General features: G+C 37.4%; 2 protein-coding genes across 2 annotated transcripts; both read right to left on the bottom strand.

The window, feature by feature from the left end:
* Positions 1–1,766: 1,766 nt before the first annotated feature.
* LOC116402863 lies at positions 1,767–9,086 on the bottom strand. Its single transcript, XM_031883274.1, has one exon. It carries the CDS (start codon positions 9,084–9,086, stop codon positions 1,791–1,793), a length of 7,296 nt encoding a protein of 2,431 aa, XP_031739134.1. The 3' UTR covers positions 1,767–1,790.
* A 1,448-nt stretch (positions 9,087–10,534) lies between these two features.
* On the bottom strand, positions 10,535–12,010 carry LOC101207407 (NAC domain-containing protein 90). The gene is made up of 3 exons (XM_004139444.3): positions 11,746–12,010; positions 11,044–11,312; positions 10,535–10,944 (listed from the first exon to the last, which is right to left on the bottom strand). The coding sequence occupies exons 1-3, from the start codon at positions 11,930–11,932 to the stop codon at positions 10,684–10,686; spliced, it is 717 nt and encodes a 238-aa protein (XP_004139492.1). The 5' UTR covers positions 11,933–12,010; the 3' UTR covers positions 10,535–10,683.
* Between the last annotated feature and the right edge of the window lie 5,125 nt (positions 12,011–17,135).

The following is a 17,135-nucleotide window of genomic DNA, read 5'->3' as shown; positions in this document are numbered from 1 at the left end:
ACATATAAGAGAAGATGAAGATGAATCCTCTTTGATTGTAGCACCTAGAAGAAGATGAAGGTGAATCCTTCCGGCTACGACATATGAAAGAAGATGAAGATGAATCCTCTTTGGTTGCAACTCGTAAAAGAAGATGAAGATGAATCTTCTTTGGTTGCGACACCTGAAAGAAGATGAAGGTGAATCTTCTCGGTTGCTACTCTTAGGAGAAGATGAAGATGAATCTTCTCAGTTGCAATTCCTAGGAGAAGATGAAGATGAATCCTCTCGGTTGTAGCACCTAGAAGAAGATGAAGGTGAATCCTTCCGACTACGTCATATGAAAGAAGATGAAGATGAATCCTCTTTGGTTGCGGCACCTGGAAGAAGATGAAGATGAATCTTCTTTGGTTGCGACACCTGAAAGAAGATGAAGGTGAATCTTCTCGGTTGCGACTCTTAGGAGAAGATGACGATGAATCTTCTCAGTTGCAATTCTTAGGAGAAGATGAAGATGAATCCTCTCGGTTGCAACACATAGGAGAAGACAAAGATGAATCCTCTCACTTGCGACACCTTAGAGCAGATGAAGATGAATCATCTTCGGTTGTTACACCTGAGAGAAGATGAAAATGAATCTTCTTGATTGCGACTCCTAGGTGAAGATGAAGATGAATCATCTCGGTTGTAACACATGGAGGAAGACAAAGATGAATCCTCTCACTTGCGACACCTTAGAGCAGATGAAGATGAATCATCTTCGATTGCAACACTTAGAAGAAGATGAAGATGAATCCTCTTCGGTTGCAACACCTAAGAGAATATGAAGATGAATCCTCTTCGGTTGCAACACCTAAGAGAAGATGAAGATGAATCTTCTCGGTTGCGATTCCTAGGAGAAGATGAAGATGAATCCTCTCGATTGCAACACATGGGAGAAGAAAAAGATGAATCCTCTCACTTGCCACACCTTAGAGCAAATGAAGATGATTCCTCTTCGGTTGTAGCACTTGGGAGAAGATGAAGATGAATCCTCTTCAGTTGCTACACCTGAGAGAAGATAAAAATGAATCTTCTCGGTTGCGGTTCCTAGGAGAAGATGAAGATGAATCCTCTCGGTTGCAATAAGTTGAAGATGAAGCAGAGGTTAAAGCTTTAGCATTGTATGCATCTTCTTCAAGAGGCAGAAACGATGTTACACTATCGTTTTCATCATAGAGAGGCGAAGGCAGAGCTGCCCGATCGTCGTCCTATCGAAGTTGTACCATCATTATCCTCTCAAAGAGCTGGAGCTGCAGCATCGATGAAGCCTTCAAACTTGAATATAAGGAATCATCAATGAAACCTTTATGCTTGAATATGAGGGATCATTAATGACGCCTTTGAGCTTGATTTTGAGATTCTGTTTTTTCTTTTTACATGCACTCAACTTGTACATAGTCTTTGCACGGAGTTTGTACATCTTCAATTTATTTCATCTCATTGTTACTAGAGATGAACATCTTGAATTTAGGGATTTGCCCCCAATTTGTTATGATTCCTTAGTAGAGATGAACACTCTTTGAAGAAAAGAATTAACTCACGACGTAGTTCAAGGTTTTTTTTTTTTTTTTATAATGGTGGACTGAACTTAAAGTTTTCTTTAAGTTGCCTACGTACCCTTTATAATGTAGGGATCAAGTCATAACGTAGTTCAACTTTTTTTTTTGCTGGACTGGGCTTAAGGTTTTCCTTAAGCTGCCTACGTACCCTTTATAACATAGGGATCAAGTCATAACGTAGTTCAATTTTTTTTTTTTTACCTAACAAAATTAAGCATAAAATTTTTTAAGAAATTTACCATTGATTGGGCCAATTCGTAGTCCGTCTTGATCAACGATCTTGTATGCGCCATTTGTATAAACTTCTTTAACAATGTAAGGTCCATCCCATTTAGGTGTGAACTTATTTCCTGTATGCCTTGTTGTGATGATCGGTCTCCTTACGGCAAGCACTAGATCACCGACTTGAAAGGAGCGAGGTTTAACGTGTTTATCAAAAGCTTTGGACATTCTCGCTTGATAACATTCCAATGCTTGCTGAGCCTCTAATCGCTTTTCGTCAAGTGCTTCTAATTCTTGAAGACGTAACTTCACATTATCTTCGGTAGTCAATCCCTCTTGTACTGCCATTCTTAGTGACGGAATTTCCCTTTCGAGAGGAAGGACAGCCTCCACACCGTAAACAAGCGAATATGGTGTAACCCCTGTAGGGGTGCGATGAGTCGTTCGATAAGCCCATAATGCCTCGCCGATCTTTTCTTGCCAATCCCTCTTTGACTTGGAGACAATTTTCTTTAAAAGATTACACAATGTTTTGTTGAATGCTTCTGCTAGTCCATTCGCAGCTGCGTTGTACATGGATGACTTATATTGCTTGAATTTGAATTTTTCACATAACTTGTCCATCATACTATTGGAGAATTGCTTTCCATTATCCGTCACGATTCGATGTGGAATACCGTATCGATAGATGATGTGTGTTCGAATAAAGTCTGCCACGTTCTCCTTCTTGGCTTCTCTCAATGAAATGGCCTCAGCCCATTTTGAAAAATAGTCTGTTGCTGCTAGGATATAAGAATGTCCTGCTGATGATTTTGGTGTAATGGGGCCAACCAGATCGAGTCCCCAAGCCTCAAAAGGCCAAGAAGCCACAGTTGGATGAAGAGGTTCTGGAGGTTGGTGTATGAAGTTTGCATGGTATTGACAAGGCTCACACTTCTTCACATAGTCTATTGAATCTTGGATCATCTTAGGCCAGTAGTAGCCCATTCTTCTTAGCTGGAATTGAAGCTTTGGTCCCGATTGATGTGCTCCACAAACACCTGCATGTACTTCCTTTAGAGCTTTTACCGAATCTTCCTTTCCGAGACATCGAAGGAAGAGCCCTTCAAGAGAACGGCGATATAAAGTTCCCTTGTAATAAATGAAGTGTGCTGCCCTTCTTCGTATCTCAATTTTATGACGAGAATCCTTTGGAAGCTTTCCATGTTCAAGATACTCTATGATGGGTTGACGCCAATCTTCTTCATCAATCAAATAGGATGTTGCCATGTTCACTTCCTGACATTCAGGCCTAACTGGGGGTATAATCCATCGTTGACAAAGTGGTATGTTCAGAGTTACATCATCTGGCATGGTCAAGGCCGTGGCTAAATTTGCCAATGCATCCGCTCTCTTATTTTCTACTCTAGGGACATGTTCTAACATCACATTATCAAACTTTTCCATCAATTGTCGAGCATAAGCAAAATATGGCTTCAAGTCTTCATGTTTCACGTCATATTGAAGCGAGAGTTGATTGATTATCAATTTTGAATCACCATAGACCTCTATGAATGACACTCCGATTTCTAATGCTATTTGAAGGCCAATTATCAAAGCCTGATATTCAGCCACATTGTTTGAACACAATTCGGAAAGTGCAAAGCTATAAGGCAACATATGCTTCTCAGGAGAAATGAGGACAATGCCTGCCCCCGCACCACTTCTTCGAGCTGCACCATCGAAGTACATAGTCCAAGGTTCCATAACTTCTGTGAAGAAAACCTCATCGTCTGGTAGGTCATCACATAACTTCCAATCCGAAGGAATTGGGTGGTCTGCTAAAAAGTCTGCTAGCGCTTGTCCTTTTATCGCCTTTTGGGGAATATAGACAATGTCATATTGTTGGAGTAGAACCGCCCATTTGGCTAAGCGTCCAGCGATGATTGGCCTGGATAGAACATACTTTATAGGGTCTGCTTTTGCCACTAGATGAACCGTGAAGGCCTGCATATAATGCCTCAACTTATCAATGGCAAAGAAAAGTGCAAGACACATCTTTTCGATAGGAGAATAGTTAACTTCAGCCCCAATTAATGTTCTGCTTAGATAGTAGAGAGAACGCTCCTTTCCCTTTACCTCTTCTTGTGCCAGTAATGCTCCTAAGGACCTTTCTTGTGCAGCAATGTACAATATTAGTGGTTTGTCAGGTACTGGAGCTCCCAGCACTGGGGGAGTAAGCAAGTATTTCTTTATGCTATCAAAAGCGTTCTGACAAGCTTCATCCCACACAAAATTTTCTCCTTTTCTCATCAACTTTTGAAAAGGTTGACACCGACCGGCCAAGTTAGAGATGAACCTTCGGATGTAAGCCAGTCGTCCTTGGAGACTTCTTAGGTCATGCAAACTTTTAGGTCTTGACATCTTCTGAATGGCATCAATCTTGGACTGGTCTATTTCGATCCCTCGATGCCTTACAATGAAGCCAAGAAATTTTCCTGAAGTTACACCAAACGCACACTTGAGAGGGTTCATCCTTAGCTGATATTTTCGCAAGCGATCAAACACGACTTTTAGATCCTTCAAATGGTCTTGTCGTCTCTTTGTTTTGACTACAAGATCATCAACATAACATTCAACATACCTGTGCAACATATCATCAAACACTTTCTGCATGGCACGTTGATAAGTAGCGCCGGCATTTTTCAATCCAAAGGGCATCACCTTGTAACAGTATATTCCCTTTGGAGTTCTGAAAGCTGTCATTTCTTCATCTGAGAGGGCCATCCGTATTTGATTATATCCAGACGACCCATCCATAAACGACAACGCCTCGTGTCCAGTAGTTGCATCAACCATGATTTCGGTGATGGGCAAGGGAAAATCATCTTTAGGGCATGCATTATTCAGATCGCGAAAGTCTACACAAACGCGAAGTTGTCCATTTTTTTTTCTAACAGGGACAATGTTTGCTATCCACGTTGGATATTTGACCTCGCGAATGAATCCTGCTTCGATCAACTTGTTGACTTCCACCTCGATTTGAGGGATAAGCTCCGGTCGAAAACGTCGTTGTGCTTGTTTAATCGGTCGATATCCAGGTTTAATTGCAAGATGATGGACTGCTACTTTTGGGTCAAGTCCTGGCATCTCCTTGTACGACCACGCAAAGATGTCCCTGTATTCGGTGAGCAAACTCATATATTTATCCACCTCTTCATTAGAGAGGGACGCACTAATGAAAGTCGGGCGTGGTTCCTCTATTGTACCAAGGTTCACCTCTTTTAGCTCGTCTACAGTAGATTGACCACCATCCTCTAAACTTTGTGGGGCATTTTCTGCGTCTTCTTCATGAGTTCCAGTCTCTGATTCCTCAATAATGGTGATGTGATGACATGAAGTTTCACATTCCCCTTGTTCCGACCCTTCTTTTTCAGGATTCGTTAGTATAACATCATGTCTTTTTACCTTTAACGAACCTTGACTTGTATTGAGAGTAACAAAAGTTTTTCTTTTCATGCGAGAAGGAACGTTGCTATGAATTTCTCCATTTTCCTTTGTCTCGCAAGGAAACTTCTTACTACGATAATTATCGACATCTGTATGCTTAATTCGACGCCAAACTTTCACACGAGACATTGGTTCCTTCTTCTTTGTATCTATGTTGGAATCAATGTTGTCGTGTGATCCTTTATCCCCGAGATGATTAAAAATCGGAGCACGGGGTGCTTGTACATTTTTCTTTTTAGACACACCTAGCCTTTCAAAGGCTGATGGTCTTGTAGTTGTCAAGGCATGGCATGTGCTTTCTTCCTTTATGGGAGTCGTAGTTAGCCTTCGAAAGACCGAATGTCTCTCAAGGTTTGGTACTGACTGGAGCCTTTCTCTTTCTGCCTCTGTCATGCTTAGCCTTTCAAATACTACGGGACGTGCAACAGATGGTCTAATTCGATCAAATACTGAGATTCTCTGATTATCACCTTCTTTTACGTCAGTATTGTCATCCTCCTCTATAGTTATATGATTGATGTCAACCACTTTTTCCTTCCCCTTTTTAGTTATACGGATCGGTTCTGGCGACTTGTATCCGAGTCCTTTTCTCGACACGGGTATAGAATGTCCTTCCCGTAGAAGCTTCTTTTGAGTTGAGGAGAGCTCAGGTCGGTCATGAATTTCCAAGCTTTTAAACTCGGTGTGAGCTGTGAAGTCATAACCTGCTTTCGCCATCAATTTGTAAGCCTTGGGGTCGAATCCGTCTTTCGTTCGCCTTTGGGGCAAGTTTGCTTCCACCAGATCTACCTTTACCTCTTGCTTCGCTATCTTAGTTAGTGGTGTAGTGAAGCTTTCTTTTATGATTTCGATGTCACCAACTTTCAAACCTTTTGGAGACTCCATGAATGGTGATTCGCCTTTCTTGCGCCTTGACAGAGGGACATAACGCAAAACTGGTGTGTTTGCAGCATTTTCATCCTTCAAGATCATACCCTTTGTGCTGCTAGTGTATGCTTCACCCTTTCCAGAGTTAAAGGTTCTCGCACTTTCATGTGGTTCTGTGGTTGCGAGTGATTTCAATTGTGAATTATCTTCTCCTTTTGTAAGAGGGGTTTCTGCAGGCAAAACTTCTAAAATATTATTATTCTTTGAATAAAACTTTGCATCTGCGAAGTGAGACTCAGCTTCTGAGAATGGATTAGAGTCGGCTTCAACCTTCTTTACACCGTCCTGATAAAATTTGAAGCACTGATGCAGTGTTGAAGTTACTACTCCGTTTCCATGAATCCAAGGACGCCCTAGTAACAACTTGTAAGTAGTCCTTGAGTCTATGACATGAAACAATGCACTGGCCTTTAGGTCGCCAATTATGAGTTCTAACCGTATCATGCCTATTGCTCTTTGGCTACCTTGGTTAAAACCTTGAATTACTAGCTTGCTATTTGAGAGCTCGTCCATCAAGATGCCTAATTGCCACATAGTCGACTTTGGCATTATGTTGACAGCTGAGCCATTATCAATGAGGATTCGATCGACTCTCTGTTCTCGAACGTATCCAGAAACATACAAAGGTCTATTATGAAGTTTAGATCCCAACAACAAATCCTCATCTGAGAAGTCTATAGACATACAATAAGAACCACTCTCATATGTCATAGTCGGAGTACTCGAACTTGATGCTCTTGAATTTAGCAATGCATCAATAAGGATGGTTTTGGTCTCTTGAGGAAGTGATAATAGATCCTCTACATTAAACCTTGAAAGGTCTTTTGATACTCCCTCTCCTTCTAGTGATCTTGGAGGGATTATTTCTTCCTCCGTTGTGTTGATAGCATGACACGCAACGACTTCTGGGTCTTCATCCTGATGATCACAAAGGAAGCTTTTTGGAAGGAAGTCTGCCAAGGTCACTAAGCGTTGAGGTCGAGAGAAATTCATGTCTTCATTATGTACGAGCTTAAGCTTATGAGTCTTCTTCTTTTTCTTATTCTTTTGAGTCTTATTTCCTCTTCTATAGTTTTGGTAAGAGCGAGACTCTCTTTGGGTCGGGATCGACTGTCTTTTCTTTCGGTGGGTCACCACTATCCACCCTTCATCGTCTTCTTCAATTGGTCTTTTCTCTCCTTGAGGATCCTCGTATGAGATTTCCTGAAAGAATTGGACAACTATAGGCTCAAAGGTCCCGAACTGGACCAAGCTTTTCCTTTGCTCAAAAATCAATCTCGACGAAGAAGCCTCAGACATTATCGTCACTTCAGCGTGGTTTGTTTGAGCTACTTCCTCCAAATCTAGCTCAATCCTTTTCTCACGAGCCAACCTTAGAATTAGCTCCTTCAGCACGAAGCATTTCTCTACTGGATGACTGATGACCCGATGATACTTGCAGTAATTGGGATCATCTACCTTTCCTGCTTGCTCAGGTCGTTTACATTCTGGCAGCTGGATCAGCTGCTTCTCTAGTAGTTGCTCTAGCATGTCAGCGATATCTGAATCAGGAAATGGGTAAACTTTTTCCTGCCTTTCTTTTAAAGTCAGACGTCGCCTTTCGCTTCCATCATCCTTCTTTTCAACCCTCGCTTCCTTTCCTTTGGAGAATTTCAGCGGGGTTGTGTTTACGACCATAGATTCTTTCGCGGTGCTTTTCACTATCTTTTCAGCACCTTTCATCTCTTTCTTATCTTTCTTTACTTCAGGAACAAGAAAATCTTTAGTTCCTCTACTGGCGATGCTCAACTCCATATCATGAGCTCGAGTTGCCAGTTCTTCAAATGTGCGGGGCTTTATTCCCTGCAAAATGTAGAGGAGTCCCCAGTGCATGCCTTGGGTGCACATTTCTACAGCCGACAGTTCGGTGAGCCGATCTTTACAGTCAAGACTTAGAGCTCTCCATCTATTGATGTAGTCGATGACTGGTTCTCCCTTTCTTTGTTTCGTATTTGTAAGCTCCATCATGCTTACAGTACGCCTGGTGCTGTAGAAGCGATTGAGAAACTCCTTTTCTAGTTGTTCCCAACTCTCAATGCTTTCTGGCTCCAGATCAGTATACCATTCAAAAGCATTTCCTTTCAAGCTTCGAACAAATTGTCTGACTAGTTGATCTCCTCTTGATCCTGCATTCTCACATGTTTCGACGAAGTGAGCAACGTGCTGTTTTGGATTGCCCTTTCCGTCAAACTGCTGGAATTTTGGAGGCTGATATCCAAGCGGCATTCTCAAGTTGTCGATTCTTTTGGTGTATGGTTTAGAGTACATGAAAGAAGTCTGAGATGGGCCTCCATATTGTGCTCTGATGGAGCTTGTGATCATATCTTGTAATTGTTGAACCGAGAGAGAAGCCACAGAAGTTGATTGTTGTTGTGGCTGATTTTCTTGTACCACGTTCTTCCCTTTGTCATCAACTTTAACGACAGGAGTTTGACTCGATTCAGCAGTTTCACGAGTCTGCATCTGCTCCTTTAAAGCTGCAATTTCGTGGTCTCGTTCATCAACAACCTTCATCAGGAGATTAATTTTTCTCTCCATCTCCGCCATGGCAGTCTCGACTGCTACATCAGCCATCATGACGGACATCACATCTGGGTGTGCTTCTTTCAGTGACCTGCTAGAGGCAGAATCATAATCATTATATAGAGGATTTTCCTTGATGACAATTCCAGCTTTAGGAGATTCCATCAATTGCTTCAGGATGCTCTGCGCGATGGCGGAACCTTGGTCTTGCCCTTGGATGATCCCCTTGGAACGACTACGGGTGATAGGTCCTGTGTAGGTGTCGCTTGCAGCTGAAGATTTGGATGCAGCTTTCTTTGATGCCATTGATTTGCTTGTAGATCTAGATGATGAGAGAGAGATGAGAGGTAGAGATGGTCCCACTGGGCGTGCCAATTTGTTCGCACGAGATTTCCGGAGAAATTTAATTCGTGGACTTGAACTTGGGTTGATGTTGTATTTTTGTTGATTTGATGCGATGCGGTTCAATCTCTAGAATTTGATCCTCTGATTCTCTCTCAACTGTATGTCTACGCTTGATTTGGAGGAAGCGGAGCACGTGATGTTCTTGAAGTTTGTTGAACGTCTACGCTTGATTTGGAGAAAGCGGAGCACGTGATGTTCTTGAAGTTTGTTGAACGTCTACGCTTGATTTGGAGAAGCGGAGCACGTGATGTTCTTTCAAGTTGGTTGAATGCTTACGCTTGATTTGAGGAAGCGGAGCACGTGATGTTCTTGAAGTTGGAGTCTTGGAAGAAAGTTTGTATCTTCAAAACAGCTTCAATCTTCGAGGGTGGTCAACTTCAGAAGTTAGGGAGTCTTCTAGCTTTTGGAAGAATTATCTCTGGATCTTCTAAAGTCAAAATTTTCCAACCTCTACAAATGAGGAGAATTCCTCTATTTATAGAGTTCACTAGTGGGCTTTATGGGTTTGAACTTGGTTGGTCCATGGACCAGACCCATGGGCTCAACCATATGGACTTAGGTTATATTTAGTCTTTGGGCTCAATTAAGCTTATTTTTTGGCTTAATTGAACTTAGTCCAAGTAAATAATATTTAATTGAACTAAAATGATTAACTTAATCCAACGATTAATATGAAAACATGTGGCATTACTAGAATGACCAATTTATTTATTTTAACTCTTTAATTTGGAGCATGTGTCAATCTTAATTAATCCCAAATTTAATTATTTGTACTTTTCATCATTAACTTAATAAATGATGTGGCAACTTGTGATTGGTCTCAAAATTTCTTATTCAACAATATATATATATATATATATATATATATATATATATATATATATATTATTTGAATAAATTTAAAAAACAAATTGGAGGTATATAAATCTTAAATTTATTGTACGTATGTTTAAAATTTAAATGTAACAATTTCAGACTTTTATAATCATTAGAAACTAGAAAATGGAAAAAAGACTTTTTTTTAAAAAACTATACATACAACCGGACAACTCAACCCAATTCAACTCATATTTTATGGGTTGGGTTAGAAACTAAATTGTTATTTGAGTTGTGTACCCAAATAACCTGAAAAGTTGAGAATGTCTCCAACCCAATCGAATCCAATTTCATCTCTAGTATTTTCGATGGATACATTTGGTGTAAACAAAAGCATGTCTTTTAATATAGGTGTGAAAAAAAAAATGAAAAAGAACACCTACATATAAGCTTGGAACTAAAATTAAAATTAATTGAATAATTTCTCACAGAACTTCCAAATAAAATACTAAAATATTAAAATGTGTAAAATATAGCAAAATTAATGGAATAATCTATTTAAGCATTCTGATCTATTTTACGGGTAGTTTTGCCTTTTGTGCTCTATTTATAAAAATTCCCTCTAATTATACCAATAATTTTCTTTTTTTTCTTTTTTTAATAGGCTTTGACATATCAATTTCTAGGGCCAATCCATTTTCTCCCATTCCCAAATGGATTCTTCAAATTCCTCATCTTCATCCATCCTCCAATTACTGCCACTTCCGTCACAGTGCACCATCGCCGCCGCCGAACACGAAATCTCCGGCGACGAAACTTTCCCCTTCCTTTTTGAATCGGCATTCTTCCGAGCGGCGGCGATGGATTCCATCGGCCGACGGTCGAAGGCCCGAAAGCATCCGGAAATCACATAAACTCGGCAGAGACTGAATTCGTGCCTCAACTGAAAACACAAAATTAAAATTTAAAAAAAAAATTAAGTGAAAATTCAGAAAACAGAGCAAATCTTGGATTGGATTGGATATTAAGGGATTTATGAAACCTTAGCGGAATCGTCTATTGCTCTGTATTCGTGCATCTTCCATTTGGTTTTGGTACCTGTGGGGGCTCTACCTTTGTAAAAGACCATTGTCTTTTTGAGTCCGATGACTTTGCTGGCGGAGGAGTAGACATAGACAGGAGAGCCGGTGGCTTTCCAGTAGCCGGCGGCGGTGGTTCTGCTTGGACGGCCTCCTCGTGCTTCTCTTTCTTGCCGAGGAACAAAGAAGAACCATTGCTCGTTATCCCCTTTGCACAGCTCCCCGGCCAACTCTGTTTCACCCAAAACCTCAATTCAATTCAACTTTACTCCCAATTTGTTTCTTTCCCCTAATACTATTATATTCTTTTAAAAAAACTAATGAAACAAATTACAAACCTTCAAACTAGTTTTAATGGTAAAAATTGGAACCTTAAATTTCATTAAAATCGGACTCTCATTGTAGAAATTAACTCCAAAATGATAAAAATACCCAACTTATATAATGGTTACCATTTTTTTTTTCTCACAATTTTCCCCATGGTAATTGATTTGAATCTCACTGAAAACTATAGATCCAATACGATGAAAATTTAAAATTTACCATTCATCTTTCGTTTTTACATTTTATGATGGAAAACTTCTGGTGTTGCATGGAAAGTTTATTTAATGGAAAAGTGAATTTACAAAAAGAAAAAGGTAGAGAAGAAATAGATAAGTAATTACTGGGGAGGTCCCATGGGTCGAAGTCGTAAATGTTGAGGAGGGGGATAACGCGGTGCTTTTCGGGGAGCTGAGTTTGAAGCTGGTGAGGGAGATAGAAGGAGACGAGCTCCTCCTCGGTCGGGTAAAAGCGAAAGCCTGGTGGGTACTCATGGATGGATTCTTCTTCTTCTTCTTCTTGCATTGCCATTTTCTTTTGAGGTTGAAAGTGTCTCCCCTAGCTAGCTTTTCTCAGTTGAGATCCACTTGGTTTAGTACATTGGTTATGTGTTCATGTATATATATTGAGACTTGAGAGTTCAGGGAGATTTTGGTAAATTTGAGTTTAAAGGAAGTGTAAACATCAATATGAACGCGCTTGTATTGGAAAAGAACAGGTGTTAAAGAGTGGATCCTAATGGCTTTGTTTGGTTGTATTATGATTTTACAAATTATAAAATACCGCTTTTTGAATTGGTCATATAGACGTTTTCCTTCAACCATTCTCCCCTATGTTACTATATTTTGTGTGCATATTCTTTCTTTCCATCCTTTCACTCATTATCCTTCATTTTTCTTTTCATATAAATTTTATAATAATAAAATATAAACAAAGAGAATGAATTAGGATCCATTTATCAGGGTGTGTTCCAAGTGATAGTTGGATTAGTCCTTTTACAAAAAAGAAAAATAAGTACAAATTAATTTCTAAGCAATCAAATTTTGGCTTGGTTCTAAATTTTTTAATTTTTATTTTCAAATGTTTAAAATAAAAGTTTTTAAAAATAGTAAAACAAATTAAAATATTTACAAGTTATAGCAAAATTTTGAATTCTATCATTATAACATATCAATGACTATGAGTTATAGAATTTGTTATAGGTCGTAAGTATTTTTGTAAAATTTGCTGTTTTTGAAAATTTTCCTTTAATTAGTTAGTTAATTTGATATTTTTTCTAATGTAATATTTTTTAAATTAATAGAATCTTATGATTCTCTCCTAACTCTCTATTGAAGATGGAGTTATAAGTACATATAAGAAAACATCTTTTTCAATCAAGCCTTTTGCCTCTCTGCTAAATACTCTAAGAGATTCTCTAAAAAAAAATATATCATCCCTGAGGATAGGAAGGTCTCCGACGGGTGATATCTTCAATTCGGTGATTTGTAGATTCAGAGACGTCAATTAGAATAAGTTACTCAATTATATAATTCTTTAATCTATAATTTGTTTAAGCATGCTTAATCTTAGTGTAAATTATAAGAAAATTAGTTCCTTTAATTGTTTGTCATTGTATGGTAATTTAAGTTTCCAATTAAGTTGAAAAGATCTCTGTAAAATCTTTCGCTGTCAAGGGCTTTTATCCCTTTAAATTGTGCATGATATTTATGAAGCGATAAGTTAGATTACCTGGTAATATTTGGACTCAGTGTGTGTAGTGTTGTGTATGTCTATATCTAATTCTACACGATGAGACATGATTATTGCAGGAAAGATGCTTACTATGTCTCTCATCCTTGCGTAATTACTAAGTCGTCGTTGAGTAGAAGTTTTTCTATTACTTGTCTAAGTATAAGCGAAACGATAGATGGTAGAAAATCTTTCTCTATACATTATAAAGTGTAAGTTAAAACTATATCTACTAACTACACTAGAGAATCTGTAAAGAGGAATAAAAATGGAGGCGGGATGGATAGTGAACTAACTTGTGTTAAGAAAGAGTGAAGGAAGGTATCCACGTTACTAGGTGATTAAGCCATGCGGCAGCTTTGATGCGATAGAGATCAATTCACTAACTTATGATTAAGGTGAGCACCTCCTAGTGCCTTAAACGCGACACTTGCTCGCCTCTTGGGATGCAAATGACCAAGCTTGATTAAGCGAGATCTATCTAGAAGATTTCACTTACATAACTTATATAACTTCTCTTTTAAAGTTGACAACCTCTCACTGTGTGGCAAATACTCATACTTTTCTCCTTTCGAGATGCAAATGATGGAAGTTATCTCGCCAAGGTGGAGTTTGTCAAAAGTACTCTTCCTTGCGTGTGGTAGCATATCCTTCCTACTTTATCTCTCGAGTGGTTGGTGATATACATTGGCCAAGTGATGATTATACATCGGCCAAGTGATGATTGTAGATCAACTAATGCAATAAACTTTATAAGTTAAGCTTATTATCAAGAAGTTATCACAAACATAAACTACAGATAACACTTTGACAGATAAACAGTAAGGAATGTTGGATTGAAAAAAATATAAACATATAATATATTGAAGAATGTAGACCTTAGGCCACTGCACAACATATATTACAAAGAAATATGAAAATAGAAAGTAAAAGAAAATGACATTACAAGTCAGGGGGAAAGGGAAAAGGATGGAATCTTCTCTACTCGGACTCTAAGCTATCGCTTATAGACTGACTGAAGAAGAAGAAGAAATGCTTTTATAGACGACGGAAAGGCTACTCCTTTTTGCCACTCTTTAGAGTTTGGATTGATTCATACAGACATCTGACTTCTCTCAAAGTTGGCCCCTTTACTTGGTAGGGAAGGAGTCCTTTTATAGAAAACTTTCGAGAAAAACTTCTATTCTTCTGAGCGTGTCAGCGACGATTGCAGCCTTGTCTAGTCACATCATTCTAACTATCATTCTTGTCTTCTAGTGAACCTTCCTTGCATGATAACATAGCAACTCGCCTAGAAATTGTACTTGCCAGATGGGTTATTCTTGCGTAGCCTTTGCGCGAGTTCCTTTGCGTTTCACTAGTTTCTTCTTTTCTTATAAATATGCATTAAAACACTGAAAACAAAGTCAAATAGGCATGAAGACTTATGTAAAGTGTATTTTAGAATATTTACGAATTTGCACTATAAGCTACGTGTTTTGTCTCACTTACCACACGTTTTGGTTCCATTATTCTACCTAGCTAAAAGGCTATAACAACTTATATTTTTACAAGTTACCATTAGCTTGCAAATCAAATTAGATTGCAAATGTTTACTCGAGAAATTATTCATGCCCTTGTGTTCGATTCGAACTTGCCACAGAGACTAGATCTTGGTGTGTGATTCGAAAGTAAATCATGTGATATGGATTTAGTCGACAAATTTTTTTCGATCAAATTTGCATCATTTTTTAGGAGCACGTTCATTTCTCTTTTAAAGAGTTTTGAATCTTTTGTTCATTCTTTAATTTTTCTTTCTTTGTATGACTCGATCCCCACAAGATCAAAACTCTTTGTTGTATTTTTCAATATAAGATTTTGATTTAGCTTAGGTACCTTGATGTGCTTGATCGGAGGAGCCTACAAAAGTAGAAGTAGTGGTGGTTGGAGATTTTCTACGAAGGGCATAAAACCTGAAATTGATAATGTAATTGGACGAAGAAAGAGAAGTGAAGAAAGAATCGGATATAAAAAAGGGAGAGGGATTGGTGTTGAGAAGAAGGGTATACGAGGAGTTATGACTATGAATTATTTAGTTGTTTAATAAAAAAAACACTACAATTATACCATTGTAACTTTAAGTTTTTATACACGGTTACAAAAAGTACATTTCTTGACGGTTGTTATTTTTCTTTCTTGACGTTTTTTGAAAAAAAAAGTTATTAATTTGATATGAATTAGATTCATATTAAAACTGCTAAAGTTTAATGTGTATATGATATAAATTAGAACTATAAGTTGAGAGAGACACAACCGAATATCATTCAAATTGTAAATTAAGTTAAAGTATGTGATGTGTAACTCAGAAATTAATTAATTAATTTTTTAATTTGATTTGGTTTGATTTTAGGTTAATTTATAAATATAACAAACAGACAAAATATTTACAGCTCGTGTAACAAAATGAAAAAAAATCTACGAAGCTCACCATTTTTTTCTAAAATATTTCAAGTTTGTCATTCATTTTCATCGTCTCTCCACTCTTCCTCTTCTGTGATTTTTTTTCTTTCCATCGTCTTTTTCTCTTCTTCTGCAAAATTTTAAAATATTTTTAGTTGCCCTTCCTTTCCATCTTCTTTCTTTTGTGATTTTTCTTTTCCCTTCCATCGTCTTTTTCTCTTCTATAAAAAATCTTGAAAAAAATCGTTAGGATATTGGATAGCCAATTCTAAACGATTGTGTAAAAAAATAGTCAAATCTAAACGATTGTGTACCGGAGTATTTTAAAAAAATTGCTTAGATTTAGGTAGCCAAATTTAAATGATCATCAAATCTAAATAATCTTGTACTAAATCTAAACGGTCTTATATCAAATATAAACGATCATGCACCAAATCTAAATAATCGTGTATCAAAAAATTTTGAAAAAATATCATTGAGATTTGACTATCCAAAATCTAAACGATTGTGTATTAATTAATTTTTTTGAAAAAAACCGTTTATATTTGACTATCCAAATTTAAACGATCAAATTTAAACAATTATGCATCAAATCTAAACAATCGTGTACCAAAAATCTTGAAAAAAATCGTTTAGATTTTGTTACCCTAATTTAAACGATGCTAAACAATTTATACCAAAATATAGTGAAATCTAAATGATCATGTAACAAAGAATTTTGAAGAAAAAAAATCATTTAGATTTGGGTAGCCAAATCTAAATGATCATTTACCAAATATATTTCGCATATTAGATGTCAATTAATTACAGGGTGCTTTTGGTATTTCTCATTGTTGACTTGTGGGCTTTTTCCGTTTTTGAAATTGTTATATACAGTGTAAATATTTAGCCACTTTGTTATATTTTTTAAAAGATCCATTGATTTTATTTGATTTAATTAAATTAGTCAAATTAAAACTATAGGTTATGTGATAGATATGTTTATTTAAATATGATTTAAATGAATGGTAATTTTCATAAATGTAATAAAACACTTAAAATATTTACAACCCGATCGTGTAACAAAACTAAAAAGTCCATGAAATCGGTAAAATATTTTCATAAATTCTATATTTTTTTCTTGATATCGCAGACGATTCGTCACTTCTCTTCTTCATTTTCTTTTTGATTTATTCATCTTCTCTTCCAGATTTTTTCAGCGCCTCTTCCAGATTTTCTTTTTTCTATTTCTATTCATCTTCTTTTTCTTTCTTTCTTCATCTTCACTTTCTTTCTTTCAGCTCTTCTTCCAGAATATTAAGATCGTTTAAATATCACTTTGATATGATCTAAATGATTGTTTACCTAGTCAACACACAATCGTTTAGCATGATTAACACGATTATTTAGATATAAAGCCCTTTTTCATCGTTTAAAAAGAACTACACAATCATGTGAATATGATCTAAACGATCGCTTACCTAGTCAACACGATCGTTTATAGCATGGCCAACACGATCGTTTAGCTTTGAAGCAATTTTCCCATCATTTAAAAAGAACTATACGATCGTGTGGATATGCGATT

This window comes from Cucumis sativus, chromosome 1, assembly GCF_000004075.3.
Source record: "Cucumis sativus cultivar 9930 chromosome 1, Cucumber_9930_V3, whole genome shotgun sequence".
Classification (NCBI taxonomy): domain Eukaryota; kingdom Viridiplantae; phylum Streptophyta; class Magnoliopsida; order Cucurbitales; family Cucurbitaceae; genus Cucumis; species Cucumis sativus.
Note: the sequence above shows the minus strand (reverse complement) of the source record. Positions and strands in the feature narration are given on the sequence as shown.

Coding starts and splice junctions, on each gene's coding strand:
- LOC116402863 (XM_031883274.1), bottom strand. CDS start 9,086: ATGGCATCAAAGAAAGCTGCATCCAAATCTTCAGCTGCAAGCGACACC.
- LOC101207407 (XM_004139444.3), bottom strand. CDS start 11,932: ATGGCAATGCAAGAAGAAGAAGAAGAAGAATCCATCCATGAGTACCCA. Junction 11,313..11,745: donor CGACCCATGGGACCTCCCCA/GTAATTACTTAT, acceptor TGGGTGAAACAG/AGTTGGCCGGGGAGCTGTGC. Junction 10,945..11,043: donor CAATAGACGATTCCGCTAAG/GTTTCATAAATC, acceptor TTGTGTTTTCAG/TTGAGGCACGAATTCAGTCT.